Here is a 27,245-nt window from a genome sequence, read left to right on the forward strand (position 1 = left end):
GGGGAAATTGTAAACTATTTGTGTTAGAAATATGGAGCTGCAAACATTCGATCATTTTAATCTCCTCACTCAGTTGTGATAAGAGAAAAATATTCAGGCAGCTCCTTTGACGCAGGAGGGTAATCTTTCTTCTTGCATGCAAGTGTCATCTTCTTCATTTTATTTTTATCCTTCCTATTTCCTCAAAAAAGAAAGAGAAATTACCTTTCCTCTTCGCTGTGCTCCTATCGACCTCCCCTAAAGGTCCTCTTTTTTAAAAAATAAAATAAAATCTGTGTGTACTTTGAAGAACTCTGGTAATTTACAGAAGGTTTGGCTGCTGATAAACTACCACTATAAGATGCTGCAAAAGAGATCAGCTTTGTTGATAAAAGTCTTGAGAGGCCTCTTCTACCTGCTTCTGAAGTCCTCTGGAGAAGAGAAATCATTTCCCTGGTGCTATTTCACTGAGGCTGCATAAGCACCATGCGTCAAAAGCACATTTAAAACACATTTTCTTTCCAAAAAGAGTCCTAGAAACTATAGTTTGCTAAATCTGTGAAGAGTAAACTACAATTCCTATGATTTTCTTTTGCGGGGAGGGACAGATCTGCTTTAAATGTACGGTGTGTATGCAACCTGAGATAGGGCACACCTCCATTACCATCGGTTTTTGATACAGTAGGAGTGTCTAGTGATTCCCAAAACGCCATCCCTCCTTTGCTCCTTCCAGCTTTCTAAGCCCTCTTGCTACTGCACTTTATGAGCCATACACTGAGGTGATTTATGAGTGCAGTTGTTCTACACAACTCCCTGTCACAATTCCCTGAACCTGACAAGCCTGATATTTTAAACCTCCTTTGCTGGAATAGATGAGCCCACATAATTAAACCGCATTTGCTGGAATAGCAGACGCCATTTCATGATGTTTTGCCAGCCATACACTAAACCACCACTTCTCTGCCTCAACAAGGAAGGACGGTGCTGGCCACTAACTTGGATGGCTGCAAAAGAGAACTCAACCAAACCTATCCATTCTTCAGGAAATCAGCCCTGAGTGCTCACTGGAAGGACAGATCCTGAAGCTGAGGCTCCAATACTTTGGCCACCTCATGAGAAAAGAAGGCTCCCTGGAAAAGACCCTGATGTTGAGAAAGATGGCACAAGGAGAAGGGGACGACAGAGGACGAGATGGTTGGACAGTGTTCTCGAAGCTACCAGCATGAGTTTGACCAAACTGCGGGAGGCAGTGGAAGACAGGAGTGCCTGGCGTGCTCTGGTCCATGGGGTCACGAAGAGTCTGACACGACTAAACGACTAAACAACAACAAAGGGTATCAAAGGCTCCGAGCCGCAATGGCGATGTTCTGCCTCCTATTTTGGGTTAGCCTCATCTGCAAGGACTCACTCAGCCATGTTATTCTTTACCTGCAATATGAATCTGTTCAGGTGTGGAGAATATAAAAGCAGACTGATGATAATAATACTGTAAGAGGAATGGGACAACAGAAGTTTTGTTGTTGTCAAAATTCATTTTCAGGCACTCATCAGGAAGGATTTGATTTGCCATCAACTTTTTGAAGATTACATATCGCTCAATGCACTATGTTAACACGCCTCCCCCCCCAAGCCCCACACACATTCTGGGTCGTAAGTATCATTAATCAGTTTTGTACAGCTTGCATTAAATCATTTTCAGGGAGTAATTGCTGAAGTTGATTTATGATTCTAATGCCAAAGCTGGCAGTTCAGAGGCTCAGTTTGGCAGAAAGATTAAATGAAAGAAAGAAGGGAAAGAAGGGAAGGAAGGAAGCAAGGAAGTCTGTTTTCCCCTCCTCCATAGCGTGAAGACAAGCAAGGGGAGCGGAGCATAATGGCATCCTATTTACATCAGGCATGGAGATTTACAGACTGGGGACTGTCACAGGTGAAAAGAAGTTAGCTAATGAAATCTGAACTTGTGCCACAGAGACGTGGCATTGCTTGCCTCCAGTCTTCTTTCTCCCTGTGAATAATTCATTGAGGAACAACTTTTCACCTCTGAAAGTCAAAGGTAAATTTCCTGTAGATTTCTCTCTCTGTGTACATGTGTGCTTGTTTGCTTAATTGCTTCTTAAATATAAAACGAAGCATGCAAGCCAACTTCTAGGACCTGAGGCAATTTCTCCCTCTCCCCCCATATATTTTTAGGGGTCTGGACCCTTTCAGTGTTCAGAGGGTGTTCAGCTCTGACCCCTGGCTCCCTGAGACATCACAAATGTGACCTCTGGGCGTTGTGTTGGGCCCCCTCAATCAGCTTGCGAAGATGGCGTCTCTGGAACGCAGCAATACAAACACACAAGTGCGTGTACACACACACACACACACACACACACACACACACACAAAAACAGATAACAACCACCCACCCACCACTCACTGACTATTTCATTCCCAAAGAAGGGGACCATGAAATAAAAAAAAAGAATTAATTAAAAATATATGGGGGGGGGGGAGAACAAAGTTCAGAATCAAAAATTACAGAATCCATAAAAACAAATTCAGTCAATAATATTAACAGCTCTGTCATAAAGCAGACAAAACAAAAAATGTCAAAGCATTATTTTCAGGTGACTGGACCCAAGATTTGTAAAAGGGCAACTTTCTTTGCAATACTTCTCAGCACCATACATCATTTGCCCTAAAAGTGTCAGAAGCAAAGGTGAGGCAAAATTCAAGCCACCAGGGTCACATCCAAATTATTATTATTATTATTTACATACCGCCCTATATCTGGAGGTCTTAGGGCGGTTCACAGAAAAGACAGGGCGGCATCACAGGACACTAGGTTTGTGGGATAAAGAGCAGAAGCCATTACTGTTAAGGATATTAGATGTTTAATTTTCCTGAATGTGGAATATTTATTTGTGTAGCTGTATGTATTTTAAAAGGGGGGGGGGTTTCTTTAATGAACACATCTCATGTGATTGTGAGGTATTTTTTGACAGTTAGTTAGTCTGTCTGTCCAGCTGTTACTGCATCTCCGTGGTGTGTCTGTGAGGAGAATACAGGACACCGTAAAAGACAGTTGTATCTCTGTAATAAGTCAGACAGCGGGTGATCCCTATAATGCAAATAGGGAGAATTCTGTCCAGGAGATTTCTTTATAAAGAATAAAGAAACAACCCTTTGCTGAGGTAAAGAGTGAAGTGGAAACTAAGGGAGATTGGACCCATGCTCGTATGAACATGAGCATGTAAACATGTTCTTCATTTTGATATTTATTAAAAGAATCTATTCAGTTACCCAGAAGAGTTATTAGCCTTTTTGGCTCTAAGCTACTCTGCTACTTCACATCAAGCTGAATTTTTCAATTATCAAATCACAATTACCCTGTGTACCCCCAAATTTCCTGAAAGGCATAGTCATTTTGCAGAGACGCTCGAGAAGCTGAATGTAATTCTGAATCTTTTGAATGCAGTTGAATCTGAAACACTTCGGAAGGTTCCGGATCTGCTGTTCATGCTTCTGAAGCCGCAGCGGGTGGACAAGGCGGCTAAAATTTCAGGTGCGCTTTGGGGAATGACACTTGACACAAGGTATTATTTGTTTCTTAAAACTGTCTATATAAGTGCAAAGGGAGACCAATTATTATTTTGAGACAACTTTACGCAGCACCAGAAGTACAGTCTTCTTCAATGAGCCTTCTGGGTCAGAGATAGTGTTAGAAACTGAGATATGATAGCTAGGAGCTAAAAGGCACCTTAAACCTAGGTTATGGGCGCAACAATGGAATGTCCAGGTTCATTTTTTTAAATAACAAGAATATCAAGGTGAAAATGAATTGCAGCTGAATTATTATGCTCTTTTTTTCACATGGTCTAGTCCTTCCCCTGGCCACTCCCCTAATGTTCTCGTCTTCAGAGTAGCTGGAAGTGGCACGGCAGAAAAAGGTCCTCCTTTCCCTCCACTCTGCAGTTTTAATCTGAATTCTCAGGCACAGTACTGAGCCCAGAACTCAGTACTTGTGCTAATGAAATTCCCTGTCACAAAATGCGCCTAGAACAATGGAAGTTTCGAACAATGGTCAGAGATGGGCCAATGTAATATATTAGAGTTTATGTTCTGGTTCTCTCCATGCTGTAATATATTAGAGTTTATGTTCTGGTTCTCTCCATGCTGTTTTCAGGCTAAACACCTGCAACCCTTGTCCTAACAAAAAATTGGGATAAACAATAATTTATTATCATTATTAATTACCCGCCCTTCACTCTAAGGTCCCAGGCTTCTTTTTTCACCTGGAAACCATGCTGAGATCTCCCTCTAAAATGTGGCTACTTCCTGTTGAAAAGGACTAGCAAGAAGTTATGGGCACCAGATAGCTTGTGTAAATAAACAAATGTCAGCCCATCCACTGTTGAGATAATGGATCTCTTTTTCCAAATGGCTAATACGCACTGTCCATAACCCACAGCAGAATATCTTTTTGAAGGAACTAAAACATGGGCATTTACCAGTTGCAGATCATCTTGCTCCAAAACTTCATTAGGCAAAAGTTTCCATTCAGTGTTTTAAAACTTATAATGCCAAAACAGATCCCCCTGCTTGAACAGAAATAACTCCACATCCTTTCACACATTTTCTACACACACCAGCCTTCAAACTCTTATGGACCATGTGTTGTAGCTAAGGTAGAGTCCCTTCTAAAATCCCAGCAGCAAATGTGATTTAGAAATTTCCAAACATATGCGGTGTACAACACAGGCCATTCATCTCAAGGTTCACTAGCTTCACCTGGGTGTCCAAAATTAATTCCAGGTTGTTGTTGTTTTTTAGTGGCATTACTATGCTACAAATTAAGCAGTGTGATTCAACGATACCATATGGGGAACGTTTCTGGGCCAGTGAGCCATGTATCAAAGAGGCAGCTTCACTTGAACTATAATGGCACCAGACTGCTGGAGTTCATTTCGGAAGTGTTTTGTGCAGGTGCTCAGGGCATCGCTCACTTTAGCAAGGAATCCAAAGGTGCTTCAACCACCTTATCCTATGCCAGGCACAGGCAAACTCCGGCCCTCCAGATGTTTGGGACTACAATTCCCATCATCCCTAGCTAACAGGACCAGTGGTCAGGGATGATGGGAATTGTAGCCCCAAACATCTGGAGGGCCGGAGTTTGCCTATGCCTGTCCTATGCCATGCCAAGCTCGAGTGCAGCGAAAAGAATGCTCTGCATTGTTACATCCATTTCCAGGTCCTTAGATCATCATCACCATCTTCTAAAAAACTTTGCCCTCCCGTTGGAAACAGTGGGAAGAAAAAGGGAGGGAGAAAATTAGAGGTGACTCTCAGCACATATACATTTTTAACCCTGCTTGCTGCTGCTCCCCCAACACAGCTCTTTTTCCCATACTGATGTTGGTACGCCAGTTGAATGATCCAGTGGTGGCAGGGAGGACCTGACATTGGATCTTCTTCTCCAACGTCAGGGAGGGAGACCCGATCTGTCCTATGGGCTCTTGGAATGCCCTCCCAAGGACCAGAGAACCGCAGCCTTAGGTAGGTGTATCTCATACGGTTTCCATTATTGCTTTCACCGAATTAAAAACACAGCACAGCAAGACATTAAGCATTCCACAGTGATATGCAAAGTACATTATATCCACGTATTCATAATTTCAGTCATTCATTAACAATGACGGTGTAATCAAGTGACTGTGCCGCCGTTTGGTAACTTCCTAGTGTGCTGTGCCGTAATGATGCTGTTTTCAAACAGAGGTCTCATTTAAAGGTTCCACGCGAATTCTTTTGCTCATTAATAAACAGTTTGCTATTTTTCCATGTTGTTTTATTAAAAACGTGCCTTCTTTAAAAAATACACATATATTTTACTCTTTACAGACTGCAGGTAAAGATGTTTTTGGAGATTATCCTTGTTGTCCCAAACAACACCTGGTGTGTCTTCGGTATCCGGATCACCTTTATAAAATGAAGTGGGGGAACCCAAGGGAAGAAAAGGGCCAGAACAGCAATATATTAAGAGAAGAGACACTTAATTTTATAAATATCTTATTTTCTGTACATTATTGCATTGGGAGCCACAACTCTATGTAGCGTCATCATATAGGAAAGAAGTTTAGAAATGGCAAATATATTTATGAATAAATACACTGGTCCGCTGCCTCAACAAGTGCGAAATGTGGTAAACATATAAATTAGGAAACTCTCTTTTGAAATGGTTGTTTAGCAACACCAGTGGGAGGGGTGTGGGAACCAAAGCAAAATAAGTTAAATGAAAATAGTAAATGAGTCACAATCTTAACGATCTCATATATGGCTTTCTTATTCTGGATCTCTCTAAATAAAATGTTAAATTAAAGACATACATTAAATTCTTTAAAAGAAAAAGCTCCAGGGCTGCTCTGATTCCAAACATTTACACAGCAACTAAAATGCTTTAAAATCGAAGGAGAGGTAAAACTCGGGTACTACACAAAATACACTAGCACGGAGCCCCAAAACAACACACAATCCCTAGCAACAGGAGCACATAGGAAATAAGTTGCAATCTGTTCTTGAGCTGTCGTCAGCAATTCAAGCATTTGTTTCACCTAGTTTTTGCTGCAGTGAGGGAGGAAGATCCTAGTTTTCAAGTCAGACAGGAAAATATCCCATGTTCTTTGCTGTTTTTTTTAATGCATGTCGTGTGTCTAAGTTAAAAAGCAGATGAACTCTCGCTATATTTTGTGCACAATTAAACGTTTCGTAAACCATCGATCCAAGTTGTGTTCGTTGAAACAATCAAACCAAACCAACTCCGAAACAACAACAAGCCTCTGTTGTCTAGATTGCAATACCCGCCGATGCAGAGTCCCACAACCCGCTTTCAAGCGTTAGTGCCTTAAAAACGCAGTCACTGGAAAAATACGGAATCTTTATTTGCTTCCTCCGGTCTCTCTTCCAAATGGCCGTAGCAATGAGATGCTGTTGATTCAACCATCAGTAAGGTGCAAACAGGATAGATGTGGGAGTGGTTCGGATGGGGCCGTGCCCAGCCCTTAGGAGAGCCGTGGGTATTGCAGGTGTCTGGAACAAAGCCGCTGAAGGACGTGGAGGAAGAGTCAAAGCAGTAGACACTGCAGCAGCAGCGGCAGCAGCAGCAAGAGGAGACGAAAGGAACGCAGGGGCCAATGGCTTAATCATATCTTTCTGGAATGCGAGTTTTGCCTACAGGAAGAAGGGGCAAAAAACATTAAATTTCACCCATTTATGAGACCCCCCCCCCCAAAGGGGAGGGGGAATCCACATAACAACAACAACAACAACAACAACCAGTGCTGTTTTTTCAAGAACAGTAAGTGCCATAACTCAACAAGAAGTTGTTACAGTCAATCTCTGGGAGACTCAGGCAGCCCTGAACAGGTTTGACAACAGCCACGTTCGCCACCTGCGGACGTGCTAAAAACTATGGCAAGCAGTCTCCCTAGCTGGTTTGGGGGTCACCTCTGGTTCTGGTGCAGGTCTAATAAATACTCCCTCACCTCCCTCGTACTCTTAGATTCAGGCAGTTGGCTAGGGCAGCTAGGAAGGGCCCTAGCGCAAATGCACACACATGCAATGGCAGAGGCCCGGCTGGAAAGCTTAAAGCCCGCTGCCGCTACACAGGAGTCAGATTGATGAAAAGGAAATACAAATTGGCCCCGCCCTATAGCTTGACCAATTATAGCTAGGAGCAGCTAGGAGCTAAGTGGAGTCATAGATCTAAAAAAAGAAGAAGTATAGACTCAAATATGCAGGCCAGCTTCTGTTTTGACGTGAAATGTTTGTGTCGGGCTTCTCAGAGGTATGTAAATGCAAGAAGCAGGAGGGGAGAGGTGCCCGAACTGTGCTCTGGCGTGCTCCAGCTGAAAAAGCACTAATTATTATTATTATTATTATTATTATTATTATTATTATTATTATTTATTAAATTTTTAAATCGCCCTTTATGCGAAGATTTTAGGGCAGTTCACAATATAAAATGGGGGGGGGGGGGACCAAAACAAATAAATGCCCCCAACCTCCACAGGGAAGACCAGCAATGAGGGCCTTTTATCAGCTTGGGCTGGTTTACCTGTTCTGCCCCTACCTAGGAAAGAAAAGCAGACCTTGCCATTGTTACTTGTTACCTGCTTACATGCAGACTAGACGAGTGCAATGCACCAAATGTGGAGCGCCCTTTGAAGATGGTTTGTAAGTTCCAGCTCAGCAGCTTGTGACAACCAAGGGGTTCCCTTGCCCTCCTTACAAGCTCAGCTACATTAGTAAGTATGAGAGACAGCAGGGCCTTTTCCATAGTGACCCCATCAGTGCTGAACTCCCTCCTATGGGATGTACATTTGGCCCTTCCTTTTCTTCAGTTACTTTACTGACTTTTTTCTGTTTCAATTGCTAATGCTTATACATGCTTTAAACATTACTATTTGTTCAGTGTTTTATCTTTATTGGGTTTGCATATGTTAATGTTATCTTTAACAGGTTCTTTATATATATATATATATATATATATATACACACACACACACACACACACACACACACATATATATATATATATATATATATATATATATATATATATATATATAATATATATATAAATATATAAATATATATATGAAATTACATTGTGCTGCACTGATCATGTTGTAAGCTGTTTTCTGGAGGATTTTGCCTGGAAAAGTGGAGTATAAAATACCTAAGCCAACGAGTAAGTGCTTTAAAATTCCACTCCTCCTTTTTAAATTTTCTGCCCAGGAGGTTAAAAACATCCAAGTGATACCATAACACTGTAAAGCAGACTGCAATTAGCTATTTGCATTAAGGTTAACCTTCTACCGAATGTCAATATCGCTGCGCATTATATGGATTAGCAGAATTGACCCACTAAAATGTTTCTTGCCAAGGTTAATGTGATTATTTTTCTAAAGGGCACTGACAGCCTACCATTACCAGTTTATTTTCTTCGTTTTCGCTTCTATTTGTGGATAGGAGTCAGCAGGTGATTTCCCCCTGACAGTCCCTGATACAGCTAAAATTAGCATGCACAAGTGGTTAATGCACTTTATTAACTGAGAAAGATGTGTATGCAGAGTTGCCTGATAGCACCTCTTGAGGTAGTCAGCTTCATGGACCCTGACTATACTTTCAGAGACAACAGTGGTGGTCAAAAGTCCTGAAAACATTGTACAAGCAGCAATGTATGAAGTTGGTCCTGAGAGCTCACTGCCTGCTTACAGATACAAATTAAACACTTAACTGGGTCTTGTGTTCCAGCACGCACCTGCTTCAGCTCCCCTACCGTGAAACTAATAAGTAGATATAGCCTGAAGCATTTTAATTTTATTCTTTATAATTATGCAAGGATATTAGTGTTTGTTTGTTTGCTTGCTTGCTTCTAAAGGTCATTTGGAACGTGCTGCACTTTAAAACTGAGAATATACGTTCCTTAGGCATCCTTGGCTTGCAGCGCACCGTGGATGCACTCCAGGTTCGTTAAAAATAATGATCGCCGACTTCACTGGGGAGCCTCTTTCTGTAGGAGGCTCACACCCATCGTAAGAACATAAGAAGAGTCTGCCGGATCAGGGGAATGGCCCAGCTGCTCCAGCCTCCTGGCCACGCAAGACCCAAGCAAACTCTCCCTTCCTGTGCTTTCCAGCAACTGGTATCTAGAAGCATCACTGCATCCGACCCTTAAGGCAGAGCATAGCCATCATGGCTAGTAGCCCTTGAGAGCCTCTTCTAGATATCTTCCCTAACACAGAGATGGTCACAGAATCTTCCAACACTGTATCCTGGACATGAGTGCCCACGAAAGAGAAATTATGTGGGGAAGGATTTCTACATTGCAAGATAAGCTCTGTTTTTTTGAGGACTTGGAACTATTCCGTGGCACCACAGTATTTTTAATAGCCGCCGTAGGAATGGGCAAGAGGAAGGTGAGAAACAATCAAGAGAAATGCAGTGGAGTCTGTTCCGCCCTCTAGGGTTCAATTTAAGCACTGCCTGCTGTTGCCTTCAGTTGGAACCATGAGAAGAACGGGACATTGCAAAAAGGCTTGCTTAAAGGCAGAAATGTATTCCCCTAACGTGCACTGCTTCGGCCTTTAAAAGAGATGGAGTGCATTTCTAAAAAGAAAAATAAGACACACTACTCGTTCCATTTCAGATGGTTTATTCCTCCCCTCCAGCAGCAGCTAACTTCCTTTGTGTGTGGACTGGCAGATTCACATTTGACATACACCTAAACTTGAATGCAGTTGGAATCCCCCAGTTACGGAAAAATATAATGCTACGCTCAGGCAACACTTACTGCTAGAATACTTGGACTACGTTGTAGTTTGTTATAAGGGCTATATTTCGGTTTTGTAGGCTTCCCTGCAACTCTGTCCTTGTGTCTTCTGCTGGAAATGTGCTGAAAATGTAAAACAAAACAAAAAATGTTCAGTTTAAAAGTCATTACCTAATACTGGATAATATCTAACGTTAGCCATAATTGGAGTAAACTCAAAGGAATCAGGGGACTTCAGTTACACGAGTCCAATGATTTCAGTTGGGTTTGACTAACGCTGTATATCACCTGCTGCAGTTATTGTGCAAATCTGTGAACTTACACCAAGAAAATAAACTGCATAGAGCTCCAGCAGAAGATTTAGATTTCAGTAGTAAAACCCCTGTAAAACCATGCAACCGGAACATTTAGATATTATGATTGTACAAATCAGGTACATTAAAAAAAAACTCCCAAACTTATTACTTAAAATCTGTGTATACTCAGATTTTCATTAGGAGACAATAAAATCAAAGCGATAGATTGTGCATCAAGAGAGCAAGAGGAGAAGGTGCTGGATGACAGCACTGGTCTTACCATGTGAAATTGCCAGCAGCAGATGGATGGTGATGATTCAGGAAAGAAGGGAATTCTCATCCCTATATATTTAAGCACTGGGAGGCTGCAAGTGCTGCAGCCAGTATCATGCCAGCACACAGTGGCTCACTGGAATCATCCTGGCCTGTACACAAGCTGTTCTTATCAGCAGAGGAAGTGGCTCTCAGCCATTAGCAAATCCTGCCTAAATATTTTCAGACTTGTTCTTGAGCACCTATGAGGTTTATATATCTGCCAATTTAAAAGCAAAACCTGAGATTCAGGATCTGGTACCATATTTTTGCACAAGGCAGGTGGATTCCTTTGCCAACATCTGGAAAGTGGAATTTGGTCTGCCAAATTAAAATCAGCCACTTAATCCGACGAGCGTGTGATACGAAACAAAGGACTCCCGTGATCTATGAATGTGGCATGCGCTGTGCAAACCCAGTGATTCCTGATGCTGTCGCCATACCTGCTTAAGTTGGATTTCTGAGTTGACATGGACGTCACAGATCTCACAATGAAATGTTTTGTTCTGCAGTCCTGAGCCCATAGTGACATTCTGAGCCTTCAGCCTGGATCCTGGTCTAGGGTAAGACTTAATTGGACCGGCACCATTCCGAGCCTCAACCATTGTCTTGTGCTTGGAACCTGATGAGCCACATTGCAAAAGCATCAGAGATTGTTTCTCCCTTAAATGACCAACTAAACATTTTCAGCCATAATACCATTTCCATCACTTTCCATATTTACACATAGGGTAAATATAAAGGAAGGGCTTTGCTTTTTTTGTTACCTGCCCAAAGGCTTTTTTCCTTCATTTCCCTTGGGTTTTTGCAAGTGAACAATATCTTCTTACAAGCAGTAACAAAACAACACCCCGCCCCCCAAACCCAGGAGAGACTAAAACAACGAAAACTTAACACGTCAACATGGAAAGCCAGTACGGAGATGACTACGTTATATACAGGTAAGTATAACTGCATTTATGTATTTAATCCATCCTTTTAATCAAGAAGTCCATATTTCTCTCCTTGGCTTGCGTAAGGAATCGTGTAGGTTGTTTTCTGAAATGTAAGAAATCAGGATGCACCAGGTAGAATAGAGAAGTTCGACTGCTTCTTTGCCTTCCTGGCACAAGGTTTACCAGTTATATTCTTGGCCATTGCAACCTTCCAAACATTATACTAAGCCTTTTTGTTCGCCATGTGAACTTGTGATGATGCTGGGCTCCTATTAGCCCAGATCAAAATGGCCAATGGTAAGTGTTAGGGCTCCAAGGGGTTACCTGAGAGCAAGCACGCCTCCCTGCTCGGCTGTGAAGCCTTGCTTTTGATGCCAAAATAAACTTTCTGTCCAGAGTGCCACTTTCCCGTGGCTGGCTCATTCACTGGCAGAATCCGTTAGTGGGCAGTCCTTAAACCTTCCCCAACAAAGTAGTTTCTTGACGCCCAGTCTGCGCCTCCCCTCTCGACGCGAAAGCTTACTGCGTAAGGAGGGTGTTGGTAACGGAGGACCTCTCTCCTCCCCGCCTTGCCCAGGCAAGGTGTCCTGGCACCGCCTTGCCTCCTCCGAGCCCTGAAGCTCCTCTCCACTGGAGGCGTGGTTACTCTTCTCCACTGAGGAGGAGCTGCTTCCCACGATCTTTGGGGGCTCTCTCTAATCCATCCGGCTTTTCCCGTCTCCCCCCTGAGCCGATGGCAGTTCCCTGACAGTAAGGAATGATGGGAATCCATCTAGAAGACTCGTTTTTCCCACCCCGTTCTGTGAAGTTAAGTTTTCAAATGCTTCTCAATGAGAAACCCTTTGCTGAACTGTGAGATTGTTCAGGAACCACCTATCATTACAGGCACTGATTAAGATAAATCCTCTTTTGCCACATAATCCATAGTTCCAACTATATGGATATTGGTGACCTTCTAAAAGAGTCTCTCAGAATCCACCACTTTAGAATCCTTGGCATAGGAGGAGGAAAATATTTTCCCCCAGGAAATAGAGTTTTCCTCACAATTACTAATTTTTGATCTGTAAGTCATTTTTGCCATCTTAAAAAATAGTTTTTCATTTCAGCACAAAGGAGAAGTGCTGGAAAACCATGTTCACCCAGTGCTACAAATGAAAGCACGAGAAAGCTGAAAAGCTTTCAATTCAGCAAAACAGATCACCTATCTGTTTTGCTGAAGTGAAAGCTTTTCAGCTTGTTCACCTAACAATGGAATTTCATGAGAAAACCAGAAACCAAGGACAGAACTACGTGAGGGTTGGAAAACCCAGTCCTCCTGAGTTTGACTCAAAGTGCTTAATGTAGGGGGCAAAGAGGAATCAGTAGGCAGATGTGTAGGTGCTGGACCATTTCCTCCCATCTGATTCTCTCGTGACCTTCCATTTTATAGATTCATAGAATGGTAGGGTTGGAAGGGACATGGGGTCATCTAAGTCCAACCCTCTGCAATGCAGGAATCTTTTGCCCAGTGTGGGGCTGAAACCCTGACCCTGAGATTAATAGTCTCATGCTCTACCAACTGAGCTATCTCCATTTCCCCCCATTCATCCCACATTTGGCTCAATGACTGGAAATAAGCTTTATGGAGGAAGGAAGTTTCTCTGGGGAGATGTGGCAGAGAACTGGTGCACAAGAAAAAAACCACCCACCCACTCCCTGGCCATTAATTCTCCTGTTGCAGTCCACTTTACTCTCAACCAGCAATTCTGTGTCTGGGAAACACCAATGGTGTTTCTAGGGTTCCAACAACTTTCAAGTTATGCAAGCAGCTTCTATTCACCAGAAAATAAGTAAAGACTGCATGAAAAAAAGGCACACAGGACTTTTGTTCTGCAGTTTGTTACTATCATGAGGGAAACAGAAGGAAAATATGGCTTCTTGTTATTGGCCTTTTTTTAAAGAAAAAAAATCAAAGGCACAAAAACACTTTGAGGTATGAGATTCACAGGCATAATTATATTCTCCTGCAGAAGAAATAGTAGGTTTTTAAAATCTATATTCTTTCAGTTACTTGGTTCATTTCATCTACTTAATACCACTCATGCATTACTTTTTCTTATGCATGAGTGATATTAGCTCACAAAGGCTTCTGCCACAATAACATACTTATACCTAGTTAAAACACTGGGGAGGGGAAGCAGATTTAAGATGTATGCTTACATCAGTATTATTTATGAGGTGCTTTACTCATTCATACATGTGCTCATGTCCCTTGGAGAAACATGCAAGAAAATACAAACACTGTACAATCACATCACGATCGGATGGTGGGCTTTTTTGGCCATATTTTATCAATACAAATAATCAAAATATTCACTTAGGAAAAATACTCCACAGAAAGGAGTGATGCAATTGTGTCAACATCGCTCAGTCATCTCCATGGCTGGGTGAAGATTTGAATCAGAGTCTCCACAGTCCAAAGTAAGACCCTCTCGAGCACTGCACCACACTGGCTCTCGAAAGACACAAAGGAACTGAAAGCTGAGGCGAACTGAACATGCACGGTGCCATATATAAAATAAAGAAATAATAAAAATGAGTGATGGAGGGTTTCCATTACATTGGTTTGGCTTTGGAAACGAGACCAGGCTAATTTGGAACTCCAAAACCCTTGGAGAAATTCAGATGGGGTGAATTTCTGAAGACTTCCTTATTTATTTATTTTTAAAATATCTCTTACAGAGCCCTTCCTGTGCCAGCGCTGGATAGTCCTTGCACCAGGACAAAAGGCGTGTAGGTCCTACATAGGAATGGAGAGATACACTGAATAAGCAGCAGCTGACCAGTGTTACCCTGGTCACTGAGAGCATCAGGAAAGGCCTTTTCAGCAGTTACCATATGCAGACCTTCTAAGTGTTTCTATTTTCCAGGGACAGTCCCGAATTTAACAGAAGCCATCCCAGTTTCTGATTTGATCCTGGAATGTTCTGCTTTTCCTTAGGACGTCCCTATTTTCATTGGAGAAATGTTGAAGGCTATGGAGTTATGTAACCCCCGAGCAACTCTACAACCTTTAGAAGAAATCTGAAGGCAACCCTGTATAGTGAAGTTTTTAAATGTTTAATGTTTTGTTATATTTTAATATAGGTTGGAAGCTGCCCAGAGTGGCTGGGGCAACCCAGTCAGATGGGAGCGATATAAATAAAACAATGGTAATGGCAATGGTAATAAGAATAATGGAATAGGACATCCCTATTTTCATCGGAGAAATGTTGGAGGGTATGCATGTGAGGTGGCCCTCAATGGTTCTCCTTGAAATGTGGAATCGTGAAAACTGCCTTCTGATTTTTTTGTTCTGCAACAGCATTTCCTGGAGTAAGAGGGCAAAATACAGATCCCAGGAAGTTGGGTGAAACCGTCAGTCTGGGCAACAAGCGCATTCACAGGAAATGGCAGCGCTAAGCATGCAGTAGATGCCTATTTCCGTATAACCAGATGATTCAGAGCTTTAATAAAGAACAGGATTTATGCATCCCGTGTTGACTGCAGACAGGAATCTAGTAATTGCCACCGTATATTTTACATAAAACACCCTCTCCTTTAAAAAATAAATAAAGGAGGCAAAGAATTATTACATACACCACCATGTCTAAATGCCAATTATATTAACTTCTTTCAGCCCTCCCCCCACCCCTCAATGATGCATTTAGTTATTTCTGGCAGATACTCACCTGTGTTATGTGCTTCTAGCTGTGATAGAGAGTTCACAGCCACTTTGCATAATGAGCAGTAAAGCAGTTTTTTGGCTTTCTCCTCTTCTGATTCAGAAATGGCATTAGTAGTCCCATTTGTGCTCTTGGAAGAAGTTGATGATGAGGGTGTAGATGTTGTTGCTACCGCTGCGGAGGTGACAAGCACTGCTGTAGCTCCAGGCTCAGGTATAAAAGAGACCACTTCAGCATTTGGAAGCTGACTAGAGCCATTCACTGTCAGGTTTGCCTTATCTTCTGAAAGAGAGAGAGAAAGAATATTAGGCTGCCAGGTTGTCCTGTAATCCAGATGATGCTACGAGGACCAGACACGACCAGTGTCTTAGGGCACTATCTCAGGGAAATTCAGTTCGGTTCACACTTAAAGGCCAATCGACCCAAACTGCGTTTTCTGAAGCAACATGTGAACTGTAATGCAGCTCTTCTGTTGGAATCTGCAAACGATGTAGTTTTCCAGGCAAACAGCGTTTACAAGAATTAGGGGAAGGTGCACATAAAAATTAAACAGTTAGTGGGAAAAATGCATTATATTAGGGGAAGCTGCTTGCAAAAAATACAAAACTGCATACAAAAAGGTGTTTTTTTAGGACCTTAAAATATGGATGAATTTTCATGATTTGAATTTTCAAATTGCTGCAGAGATGTGGAATAAACAATACTCACTGCAGTCAACTGAAGGCAACCAACCATTCCCTGGGGTCCCCCAATCTCTCTCACAGCCAACGAAAAACTAATAAATGAATGGAGAAAGAACCTACCCACACGATGCTGACACAAAAACCTTGCACAAACAGATGTAAAAGAATGAAAGTTTACAACCACCCACCGTTTTCTCTCTCCTCCAATTTCCACCACTCTTCTCCCCCAACCTGACACTCGCCATAACATTAGTGACTCACATTGATCTGTTAAAAAGTCTCTATGAACTGAAAGCAGAGATGCTGTATATACTTTTGTTACCCCAAAAATTCCTGTGGCCAGATTCTGATGAGTGGGCACCGGGAGAAAGGGGGTTGGAGACTGGCTTGGAAGAAGGAATCTGTGAACTGGGCGAGAGAAAATAGAAGCAGGAGAAGCTTGAGGACTGGAGAGTGAAGAAGAGATGCAGGAGGAGGGAGAGGATGCCACTGTTAAAGGGTCATCACAAGAATTTAAAAGATGGGTAGGCAACCTAAGGCCCGGGGGCCAGATCCGGCCCATTCGCCTTCTAAATCTGGCCCACGGTTGGTCCGGGAATCAGTGTGTTTTTATATGAGCAGAATGTGTCCTTTTATTTAAAATGCATCTCTGGGTTATTTGTGGGGCCTGCCTGGTGTTTTTACATGAGCAGAATGTGTGCTTTTATTTAAAATGCATATCTGGGTTATTTGTGGGGCATAGGAATTTGTTTATTTTTCCCCCTTCAAAATATAGTCCGGCCCTCAAACCAGGTCTGAAGCAGAAGCAGAAGCAGCAGAAGAAGAGTTTGGATTTGATATCCCGCTTTATCACTACCCGAAGGAGTCTCAAAGCGGCTAACATTCTCCTCTCCCTTCCTCCCCCACAACAAACACTCTGTGAGGTGAGTGAGGCTGAGAGACTTCAGAAAAGTGTGACTAGCCGAAGGTCACCCAGCAGCTGCATGCAGAGGAGCGGAGACGCGAACCCGGTTCACCAGAGTACGAGTCCACCACTCTTAAGCACTACACCACACTGGTTTTAGGAGAAGTGGACCGACCCCCTGCTGAAAAAGTTTGCTGACCCCTGATTTAAACCATGGGTGGGCAAACTAAGGCCTGGGGGCTGGATCCAGCCCAATCGCCTTCTAAATCCAGCCTGCGGACGGTCCTGGAATCAGCGTGTTTTTACATGAGTAGAATGTGTCCTTTTATTTAAAATGCATCTCTGGGTTATTTGTGGGGCATAGGAATTCGTTCATCCCTCCCCCAAATATAGTCCGGCCCCCCACAAGGTCTGAGGGACAGTGGACCAGCCCCTTGCTGAAAAATTTGCTGACCCCTGTAAACCATGGCTGGGGAACCTGTGGCTCCCATCATCCCTGACAATTGGTCATACTGGCTGGAGGGGGTTGCTGATGGGAGTCACAAGTCAACAACCGCTAGAGGGCCCAGGTGAGCCACCCTAATTTAAACCTTTTATTTAGTTCTTCAGCATAATTCTCCATTTCCCTTACTCACATCTTCCTCCCCTCCTTTTGTTTCCACTTATTGCGTTAATTATTAGATAGGGAGCTCCTCAAAGTGGGGGTTATTGGTTGCTGTTGTCGTATGTTTCATTACAAAATGCTGTGCACATTGATGGCAGTATATAAATGAATAGTTCTTTTTCTCTTTTTTTTAAACCCATGTTATATACAATGAGTGTAACCCACTCACAGGAAACTTGCAAGGGATGAATAAATTTATTATCATGTTGTCAGACAGACTTTGACAAAGCAATCAGGACACCTCTAATGTAATTTAAGCAAAGAAGTGAACACAATCAGGCACCTACTATGTAATACTCGGCTTTTGTAAAAGATTGGAGAACTTTTTTCCTAATCTGGCACTTTCAAGAGCATGGCCGTGTAGGAGATGCAAGGTTGTAAAAAACAGAAGCAGCAGCGCATCTTATTTATCTGTGCAGGGGAGTATTTTAACAACACAACTGTTTACCACTTCTATAGCATCGTTCAGGGGGAAATGAGTGGTGACTAGGAAAGTTGTCCCCAGTTAGCTTTGACACCCTGTCACCCTGGGCTCGCGATCCTGATGTGTTTCCGCAGCAGGCTGCAATCCACCTCAACCTCACTACTTCCTTTGACAGTTCAGCAAAGCATAGGAGCATGCCTTTCATTAGTTTTGCCACTCGCATAAAAGAGGTACAGACTTCTAAAACACCTGCAGATAGCACCTACTGGAATATATTTCTCAAGAGTGCACTGTATTCTCCCTTTGTTCTTGTTTCGAAATTTGAACAAGCTGTTGCAGAAAAGCTTTGACAGTTCTGGGAATCCTAATGCTATGGTAACAACAGCACTTCTGAGGAGGGAAGGAGGTTTTTTTTTTTAAGTTTTAAGTTTTTATTAAGGGTTTTTTTGTGTTACAAAGCAAACAAAACGATCTGGTCACAAATGGACATGGGAAAAAATATTTTGTGTCCTCCGGTCTGGCACTGTTCTTGTAATAATAATAATAATAATAATAATAATAATAATAATAATAATAAAAAAATTTTATTTATATCCCGCCCTCCCCAGCCGAAGCCGGGCTCAGGGCGGCCAACAACAATAAAACAGTACAAATGTACAGCACAAACAACACTCTAAAATCATTCATTATAAAATTAATTGTATTCCTTAAGCAATGAACAGAGGAAATATTTGTTTTATGATAATTTTTTCAAATGCGGAATATACTTTTGCCTGCAAAGGGCGCATATGTAAACTCCTTTCTCCTTCTCATTTATTTTTAAATAATAACTCCATTTATGCTGAAGTCTTGAGAAAAAATCCCTCTAATTAAGTATAACTTTAGGCTGAATATGACAAAAGCTGTTGTCTCTTATGTTATTGGATGCATTGTCTTGAAGTAGTTTTCATGCATTTATTAATAGTTTGCTTGTGTATAGTACTATGTTTATGCCGTGCTTTTTTGTACAAAAGTGAGATGCAGGCCATCATATTTTGATAAACTGTAAAATTTCCCTACCAACCCTTATTTCTTTATTAGATTTATTAGATTTATATACCGGCCTTGATCATAAGGGTGGTTCACAGAATAAAAACAAATAATTAAAACAAAACATCAAAACAATACCCCCCCTTTCCACAGACACATTTAAAAGGCTGTAGGATATTAATCAGCCGAAGGCCTGGTGGAAGAGAAACATTTTCGCCTAGTGCCTAAAAATATATAATGAAGGTGCCAGGCGAACTTCCCTGGAGAGAACGTTCCGCAAATGGGGAGCCACCACAGAGAAGACCCGTTCTCATGTTGCCACCCTCTGAACCTCATGTGGAGGAGGCGCATGAAGAAGGGCCTCAGGAGATGCTATCAGGGTCAGGGTAGGTTCATATGGAGAGAGTCAGCCCATGAGGTATTGCGGTCCTGAGCCGTTTAAGGCTCCCCTCTGCACGCACCCCTTCACCCTTCTCTACTGAATGTGTAAAGAACTCCTAAATAGTTAATGAAAATGAAAATGACAGCATAAAAATTAAAATGTATGGCATTTTATGGATGCTGAATACTTAAGAGTTAGAAGAAATTAAAAATTAAGAACAGTGCACATGGTCATTAGCGGCAAGACAAGATGGTGTTAAATGTGATACTTTCCTATGACCCAATCACCATACATATATACACATAAATGATACCTTTTCACATTTCCGGAATGATGTAGAAGTGAAGTCGAATTGAAACCATAATGTAAAACTTAGGCCTCAAATTGAGGGTCTTTAAGCGGTGGTTGGTTTTTGTTTCTTTTTTAATCTGTTAGTTATTGATGCTCTGGGAAAGGGTACAATGGGGGTGGTTTTTTAAATCACTTTAAGGAGCTGTATGACTTTTACCTATTTTTATTCCCCACAAGCCTTTTGGGTGCTGTGGAAGGCTAATCAAATCAAGTAAATAATTCCAGACAGAGAGTGGAATTTATATATTTAACATACAGAAAGAATTCTGTCAGTAACTTTCAGTAAAAGGTTTGGAGTTGACACTTTAGATACCTGGCATATCTGAAACAAAATTTAAATTGACGTTTCTTTTTTTCCTACCTGTTCAAAATGCATTTCTTTCTCCCACACAAAATAAGGCAACTGAAACTTCGGAAAAGTAGTCAATTAGCTGACAGTCATAGAAGACTGGGTTGTGGACCAACCGTCTGAATACTAAGGAAATAACTGTTCTAGTTTAGAAGGCTCCCTACCCCAACCAAATGTTTTTAAGGTTCAGGATCACGCATTTGAAAAATTATTATTGTTTATTTGAAGGGCAGGGTTAATAACATATACAATAAATGGTATAAGAAAGGGAAATTAAACAGTTGTTCAAGGTGATATTTTTTATTTCAATTGTAAAGGCTTGCTGTCCTAAATTTCATTATCATTAAACACACATGCACAAACAAAAACACTGCACCACATTACTCCTTGGCATTCATTAAGACAAAGTTAGGCATATTTGATAAGGAGTTCTAGAACAATTCTTTTTCTGCTTTACTGCCCCATTTTCTGAATAATGAGAAACTAATGGGTGTCACTCAGAGTACCAACTTCCTAAACGGTTGTGCATTCTATTGAGAAATGAGGCTTAAGAGAGGGGGGGGGGGGAGGAAAAAAAGAACCATGGGATGGTGCAGAAAATAGAATAACCCTGTAGACCTGCATGCAAATCAGCTTGGAGCAGAACACCTCTTAACTCTTTCTGTACAACGTCTTTCCATTCACTTCTCAACCATCTCAAACTGATGCAAGCCAATTCTGAAATTCGAATAAATTGTACATACCTGCCACAATTTTAAAGGTGGAGGTCATATTCTGATAGTGCTCAATCAGAGGCTCAAACAGTGACTAATGAATGTTCAGTTGGGGGAGAGGGGCCTGGGAAGAAGAACTGGTCAGAAGTACCATTCTTCTTTTCAGCGGATGAAGGGGCAAACAGAGATCAAGGCAACCATCGTGGGGATTGCAAATCTAGCAGTTTATCCTAAAATATGAGAATAATCCTGAGAATAATCACATACGATCTAAAAGATTGGCGTGGTGGGGGGAGAGATACTGAACGGTTTATCAAAATTGCAGCTTAATAATTTATCCAGATCACTTTTCCAACTACAGTGGTACCTCGGTTTACAAACTTAATCCGTTCCAGAAGTCTGTTCTTAAACCGAGGAGCGCTTTCCCTAATGAGGCCTTCTGCTGCCGGTGCCCTTCCACTGTGCAGATTCCATTCTTAGACCAAGGTAAAGTTCTCAAACCGGGACACTATTTCCGGTTTTGCGGCGTTCATAAATAAACCAAATCGTTCTTAAACCAGTCTGTTCTTAAACCGAGGTACCACTGTATACTGAAATGCCTGTGGAACCACAGGAGCTCTTATTTTCCGAGGTGATGCCAATTAAAGGGAATATATATATATATATTGTGTGTGTGTGTGTGTGAGAGAGAGAGAGAGGGGGGGGGGGAAACAGGTGGACAGATAAAACCTGGAATGAAAGCGTAGAATCGAAATTCTGAGAGCAGAAAGTCCAATGTTAATCTCTTAAATTGTCAGTTATGCTTTGGGATGAAAACTGCTTTCCCTTTTGGTCTGCTCATTCAATGACCTGTGTCCTTTTGAGGGAAGGAAAAAGTGGCATCTGCCCCTTGCTGATTCTCATGCAGAAGTGCTGGGAGCTGACTGAGAGCTGGTGCTCAGAATAGGAGATGCTTCCCTTCAACATGAGAACAGGGACTCCTGCAATGTCCTACTTTTAAAGGTTTTTGGTTTTTTAAAAATAATAATATATGTACACACCACCCCAACATTCTGTGCCATGGTGGAATGGACCTCTTTTTCAATAGTGTATATAAAAGCAAGGACCGTCAACCCATTTTCCAGATGGTAAATACACTTTCTCAACAAATTAGAATGAGTTCTCCACAGCATTAGTAGCCAAGGAAATAATCTGAAACTGAAACTGTATGGGGTATTAGGGGAGGTGTAATACCTCTGGTGGGGTGCAGGTGGCGCTGTGGGTTAAACCACAGAGCCTAGGTCTTGCCGATCAGAAGGTTGGTGGTTTGAATCCCCACAACGGGGTGAGCTCCCGTTGCTCGGTCCCTGCTCCTGCCAACCTAGCAGTTCGAAAGCACGTCAAAGTGCAAGTAGATAAATAGGTACCGCTCCGGTGGGAAGGTAAACAGTGTTTCCGTGCACTGCTCTGGTTCGCCAGAAGTGGCTTAGTCATGCTGGCCACATAACCCGGAAGCTGTACGCTGGTTCCCTCGGCCAATAAAGCGAGATGAGCGCCGCAACCCCAGAGTCGGTCACGACTGGACCTAATGGTCAGGGGTCCCTTTACCTTTAATACATCTGGTGGGGGACACCTTCTGGGGTAATCCGTTCACCTTTGGTCCCCACCCTGCTCTCAGCTCCACCTGTGGCTCCTAGAAGTTGTCAGGATGCGACAGGTGGCTGCACCCTGGGAACAGCTTCAACTGGCCAGCTAAACCAGGTGAGGGTAGCTGATGGGTCTCAAACCCTTGGTGAGTTAGGGACTTCCCTTGCATGCGAAGACAGGCTCCGGAAGATTCAGTGGACAAGACCAATAGTGGGTCCCATGGTCAAGAAGGCGGTCTCTGCACTTATCGTAGAGGGAGGTGAGGTGAGGATGGGGCTCCTCAACTTGGGAAGGTAGCCCATCTAGGAGAAGGAAAGCTCTGGTCCTACACCTCTGCTCCCTAGTGGAATATATTTGGGATAAGGCTAAGGACTAAACCCTACAGAAATCCAGAATAGAATCCCTAAGGTGGCTGGATGGTGCTTTGTACGCCTCCTCCTGGCAACTCCTGCAGCTCAGCTGGTGCCAAATGTATTGCTCTGCTTTATACCATATCAGCGATGCTGAGAGGGGAGTCTTGTCATCTGGGCAGCCCCGGACCGCAAGAGATAAATATAAAATTTATTAAATTAATTAACACTTCAGTGCTGCTAACACAGAGGTTTGTCTTCACCTCCAGAGAAGCAGTCCATTGTCCCTTGAGACAGACGGGTGCCAACAGCATAAAAAATATTGCAGAGTCCTAGAAAAAGAACTGTTAGGACTAAATATTGAAATCTCACAACTAAGCCCAAGTTGACATTGCTGAGACAAGATCATAGGCAAGAGAGGCTCAAAGGGAGCAATAGGCCCTACATTTATATTCTGAGAAGCATATATTGTTCTCTTTTATGTAAAAAAAACCCCAACACATTTGCATTTATTTTCTTATGCTTTATATCACAAAAGGAAGATACAAAAATGTGGAATTCAAATTTGTGACCCTCCAACTCTGAAGTATATTTGTTTTGATTTAGAATGTGTGATCAAAGGATCCTTATTTTCATTTGATAAGTAAACAGGTGCAGTTTTGAGTAGCTGGGGCACTCATCTTGTTCAGTAGCTCACGAAGCTGAGTACCTTGACTATTTAATTCTGTTTATTCTGCCTGGAGAGAATTTGTGAATGTGTGTGCACATGTGTTACGTGTCTTTATTGTAGGGGTTATTTTTTATCATCTTCACACAGCTAAGATTGGTTTTGTGGGGTGTAAATTAAAACTGAATTGCTAATTCTTGGAGCTACCGCTTTTGCTTCCTTCCATCAGCCTCCAGTTCCTAAGGCTGCCAGGGACATTGAATTGGGGGGACGGGCAAAGATGGCTGCTTTGAATTTCTGAGCAAGTGTGGCTGAAGATACTTTCTTAAAACCGTCTCCACTTCACGGGTTGGTGGTCCCATGTGGTTGTCTGTCCAAGTTGCAAGTTTCAGTTTGGTACATGATCCATTGTACATCATCCCTGAACCAACTGGGCTAGTCACTAACTCTAAGGCTGGATCTACACAGATATAAAAAACGCTATGAAAATGGTATGAAAACTCCCCGATATATTATATATATATATATATATATATATATATATATATATATATATATATATATGCAATTTGCCATTGAGCTCTACATTGGCATCTAGTGTCACATTTTTATAATGCACTTATAACGTTATAATTGCAGCTGTGTAGAAGAGTCCTAACATTGAGCTAATTCACAGAGTTCTCAGGGGAGAGAGAGAAGAGCAATAGACAAATATAAATAATACCTTGCTGTGGACGTCAACCTTTGCAGACTTCAGACCACCCCTTAGCTCAATCATGTAGCATGAGTCCCAGTTTTTAACCATATTTTAACCATTTTCAGTGATGGGGAGCTGTAACTCAGTTGCTAGTCCTGAGTCTCAACCCACAACCCTACTATCCAAAGCACAATTTGTGAAGTGCAAAACATTTCTTCTCAGGGTCCACATGTAAGCTGGCATTTATAAATAAAAGTAAGGGTCGTGTGGGGTAGGAATATATTTCATAACATATACTTAATATGATTCAAAAAGAAATAGCAGCCTGTTTCGTTCCACTGCATGTGGAACTAATGATGCCTCTATGGTCTACTCTATAAGGGACTGTAATGTTTCAGGACTATTCATGAGGTTTACCAAGGTTTACTGGTTTATGCAGAAAGACCAGAGCACGGCTTCCCACTAGATTTTGCTGTCAACATTACCAAGCAAGAGCTTGAGAAATGTGCTATAGGGAGCACCTATGGGCTTGTTTACATGGCTATTTGCTTCCAAATATCTGTGGAAGAGTCAGAGGTTATTTGCTGCAGGCTTATTATTGTGAATAAACACCAGAGTGTCCCGGGGCACTGGCTACACAGGCAAGACGCCCAGCCCCGACCTCCAGCCCTCTTGCTCATTATTCTGAGCCACTCTGGGGCATGCACACTGATCCAGTGACAGCGGCATATGTGTGAAAGCAATCCATTCCACACATATACGTATCCCCCACTGGATGAGGAACCATGCCTCTAGAAGGATGCTGTGTTTATGAACCGTAGTACTAAATCCCTGTATCCAGTGCTTAGGGCGCTCTCACTCTCTCTCTCTCTGTCTGTGTGTCTTTAAGCCTCAGTTGAAATTAGCAGCCCTCTCAGCTCTGATCACCTATTTGGCAGCTGTGGAGCGAGGGGGTGCTCAGTTTCGTACCACCTTTCCCTACTATCAGGAGAAAGGGAAGCAGCTCATTAGGTTTCACAACACTGGCCATCAATTGGTTCACAAGCAGATGACGTTTTAATTGCTTGCAGCAGTGCCACGAGCAGCCCACTGTTGAGTGTTCATATCTTTAGATCACAACCAGCATGTATTTTCCTTCTTCTGGTTACCGTATCAAACAGCTGGCATTTATCTCCAGGAAGCTAGATGACTCTCTGCAAGTTGTTACTGTAGATAATTCACTACAAATGTAGATAACTTCATCTCTGGGATGAAGTCTGGATTCCATCCATCTTTGCATACCTCGGTTGGCTATGCCACATTTATCCCAGGATGAAAACAAGACAGTCAAGAAGCTATCCGACGGCTCTATTTCTCCACTTCACATCACTTTTGATAAAAATGATTTTCTCTCACAAACACAAGTGACTAAGGTTATCATCTCCATCTCAATATAACTGACAGTGTTAACAAGCTCAGAGCATGGAGCCACAGACAAATGAAAGCTCATAGACAGCAAAGCAGGATTTGTTTGATGTCACTTGGAAGCACTGTTTGTTCCCTTGTTCATACCCCAAAGGCAGGACTGTCACACCATCTCACCTCCTGCACTCAATTGAAACCCACCATTTTGATGGCAGATTTTAATGTAGACAGGGAAGTAGCTCTCTTGCCACATCCCTACTGGGCAATTTCATCTTTGCTTGTCCTCATCCACAACCTAAATGGCTGCATTCAGCTGGACAATGGATATGCTGGTCAAACTGTACAGGGAATGTGACCTGCTGTTTTAACTGATCTGTTTCCGTTTTCAGAAAAGACAGCTTTGTAATGATATTTCTTGTCATATTGAAATACGCACTGAATCCTTGGTGGCAGCACTAAGAATGGTGATTCTGATAATGATCATCATATGGTCTAAGTAGAAGTCTACGACTTTACACAGGAGGATGAAATATGCCAGGGGGGAAAAGTGTTCTGGTTTTGCTTTTTGTTTTTGCAATCGGAGATTTGGATTAAGCTGCAAAATGTATATTGAATCTTATATTCCATCTGTGTGGTTTGAAGAAAACAGGGGCTGTATCCAGTTGAACAGTTACACTAGTGTAATGACCCTCACATGCTCTCTAAAAGTGCTCCAGGAAGGTTGAAGGAACCCCCAGAATAGATTTAGGGGACACACGACAAGCATGTGTGGAGAAGAAGTTACATTGGAGATCTAAAAGTTGCCGTGCTAATGTATGAACACTGCCCATCGGTTTTGTTCTTCTCATCACAAAGTATTTATCAACACCGTAATGGATAGGAAGCATGCATTCAGAATCTCACGCAAAAGAAGAAGAAGCAAAGAATGTATAGAATGAAAATTGACCTGATTTGTCAGAGATGCTGGCTGGGACTGGTGTAGCAGAGCAGTTCGCATTAGCCTTTGCGCTGTCCTTGGAAGCACCAGCTTTTGGTCTATTTTTCGTTGCTTCTAGTGCTTTGACCTTCTTGGCATGTTTACTTCCTTTGTAGTGGGCCTCGGCCTGGCTCTACAAAGGAGAACAAATCAGGCTCACACTTTGCACTTCATATCACTTGATGGATGACAATGTAGAGAGAGAGAGATAAAAAGTTATACAACTTTCAATAATAGGCACCACATTTCTTTGCCTGACAAGTTTTTGTATCACTTTATATTATTGATCTCACTTTTTTAATGTATTCAGGAGATAAATATTAACAGAGATTTTTTTTTTAAATGCAGAACATTATTATTTTTATGGCATACAAAAAGAGGACCATCCTCTTTACTAATCTCTTAGCAGAATTCTATCTGAAGTCTTAAGCTGTTGCTTGGAGGTAAATATAACCAATTTAGAAAATGCATATTAGTCCGATTGCTAA

At 42.1% G+C, this 27,245-nt stretch overlaps 1 protein-coding gene and 1 long non-coding RNA gene across 14 annotated transcripts in view; one reads left to right on the forward strand and one right to left on the reverse strand.

Moving 5' to 3' along the window:
* The first annotated feature begins 2,523 nt into the window (after positions 1–2,523).
* Positions 2,524–6,339, forward strand: LOC310743583. The gene is made up of 4 exons (XR_014539108.1): positions 2,524–2,806; positions 3,440–3,566; positions 5,389–5,517; positions 5,860–6,339. It is a non-coding gene; the product is annotated as an uncharacterized lncRNA (long non-coding RNA).
* ZNF385B (zinc finger protein 385B) overlaps positions 5,785–27,245 on the reverse strand; it is a 203,038-nt gene continuing 181,577 nt past the window's right edge. For 11 of the 13 annotated variants that reach the window (XM_083629803.1, XM_083629811.1, XM_083629807.1 and 8 more), the window contains 5 exons: positions 26,728–26,890; positions 15,545–15,820; positions 11,343–11,521; positions 10,313–10,414; positions 5,785–7,185 (listed from right to left, as the gene is read on the reverse strand). In XM_083629803.1, coding sequence (XP_083485929.1) covers positions 6,958–7,185; positions 10,313–10,414; positions 11,343–11,521; positions 15,545–15,820; positions 26,728–26,890 — 948 coding nt within the window. In that variant the 3' untranslated portion in view covers positions 5,785–6,957. The remainder of the gene's footprint in view (positions 7,186–10,312; positions 10,415–11,342; positions 11,522–15,544; positions 15,821–26,727; positions 26,891–27,245) is intronic. The other 2 variants (XM_083629808.1, XM_083629813.1) reach the window with 1 other exon arrangement.

The sequence above is a fragment of the Podarcis filfolensis genome, assembly GCF_964270895.1.
Source record: "Podarcis filfolensis genome assembly, chromosome: 1".
Taxonomy (NCBI): domain Eukaryota; kingdom Metazoa; phylum Chordata; class Lepidosauria; order Squamata; family Lacertidae; genus Podarcis; species Podarcis filfolensis.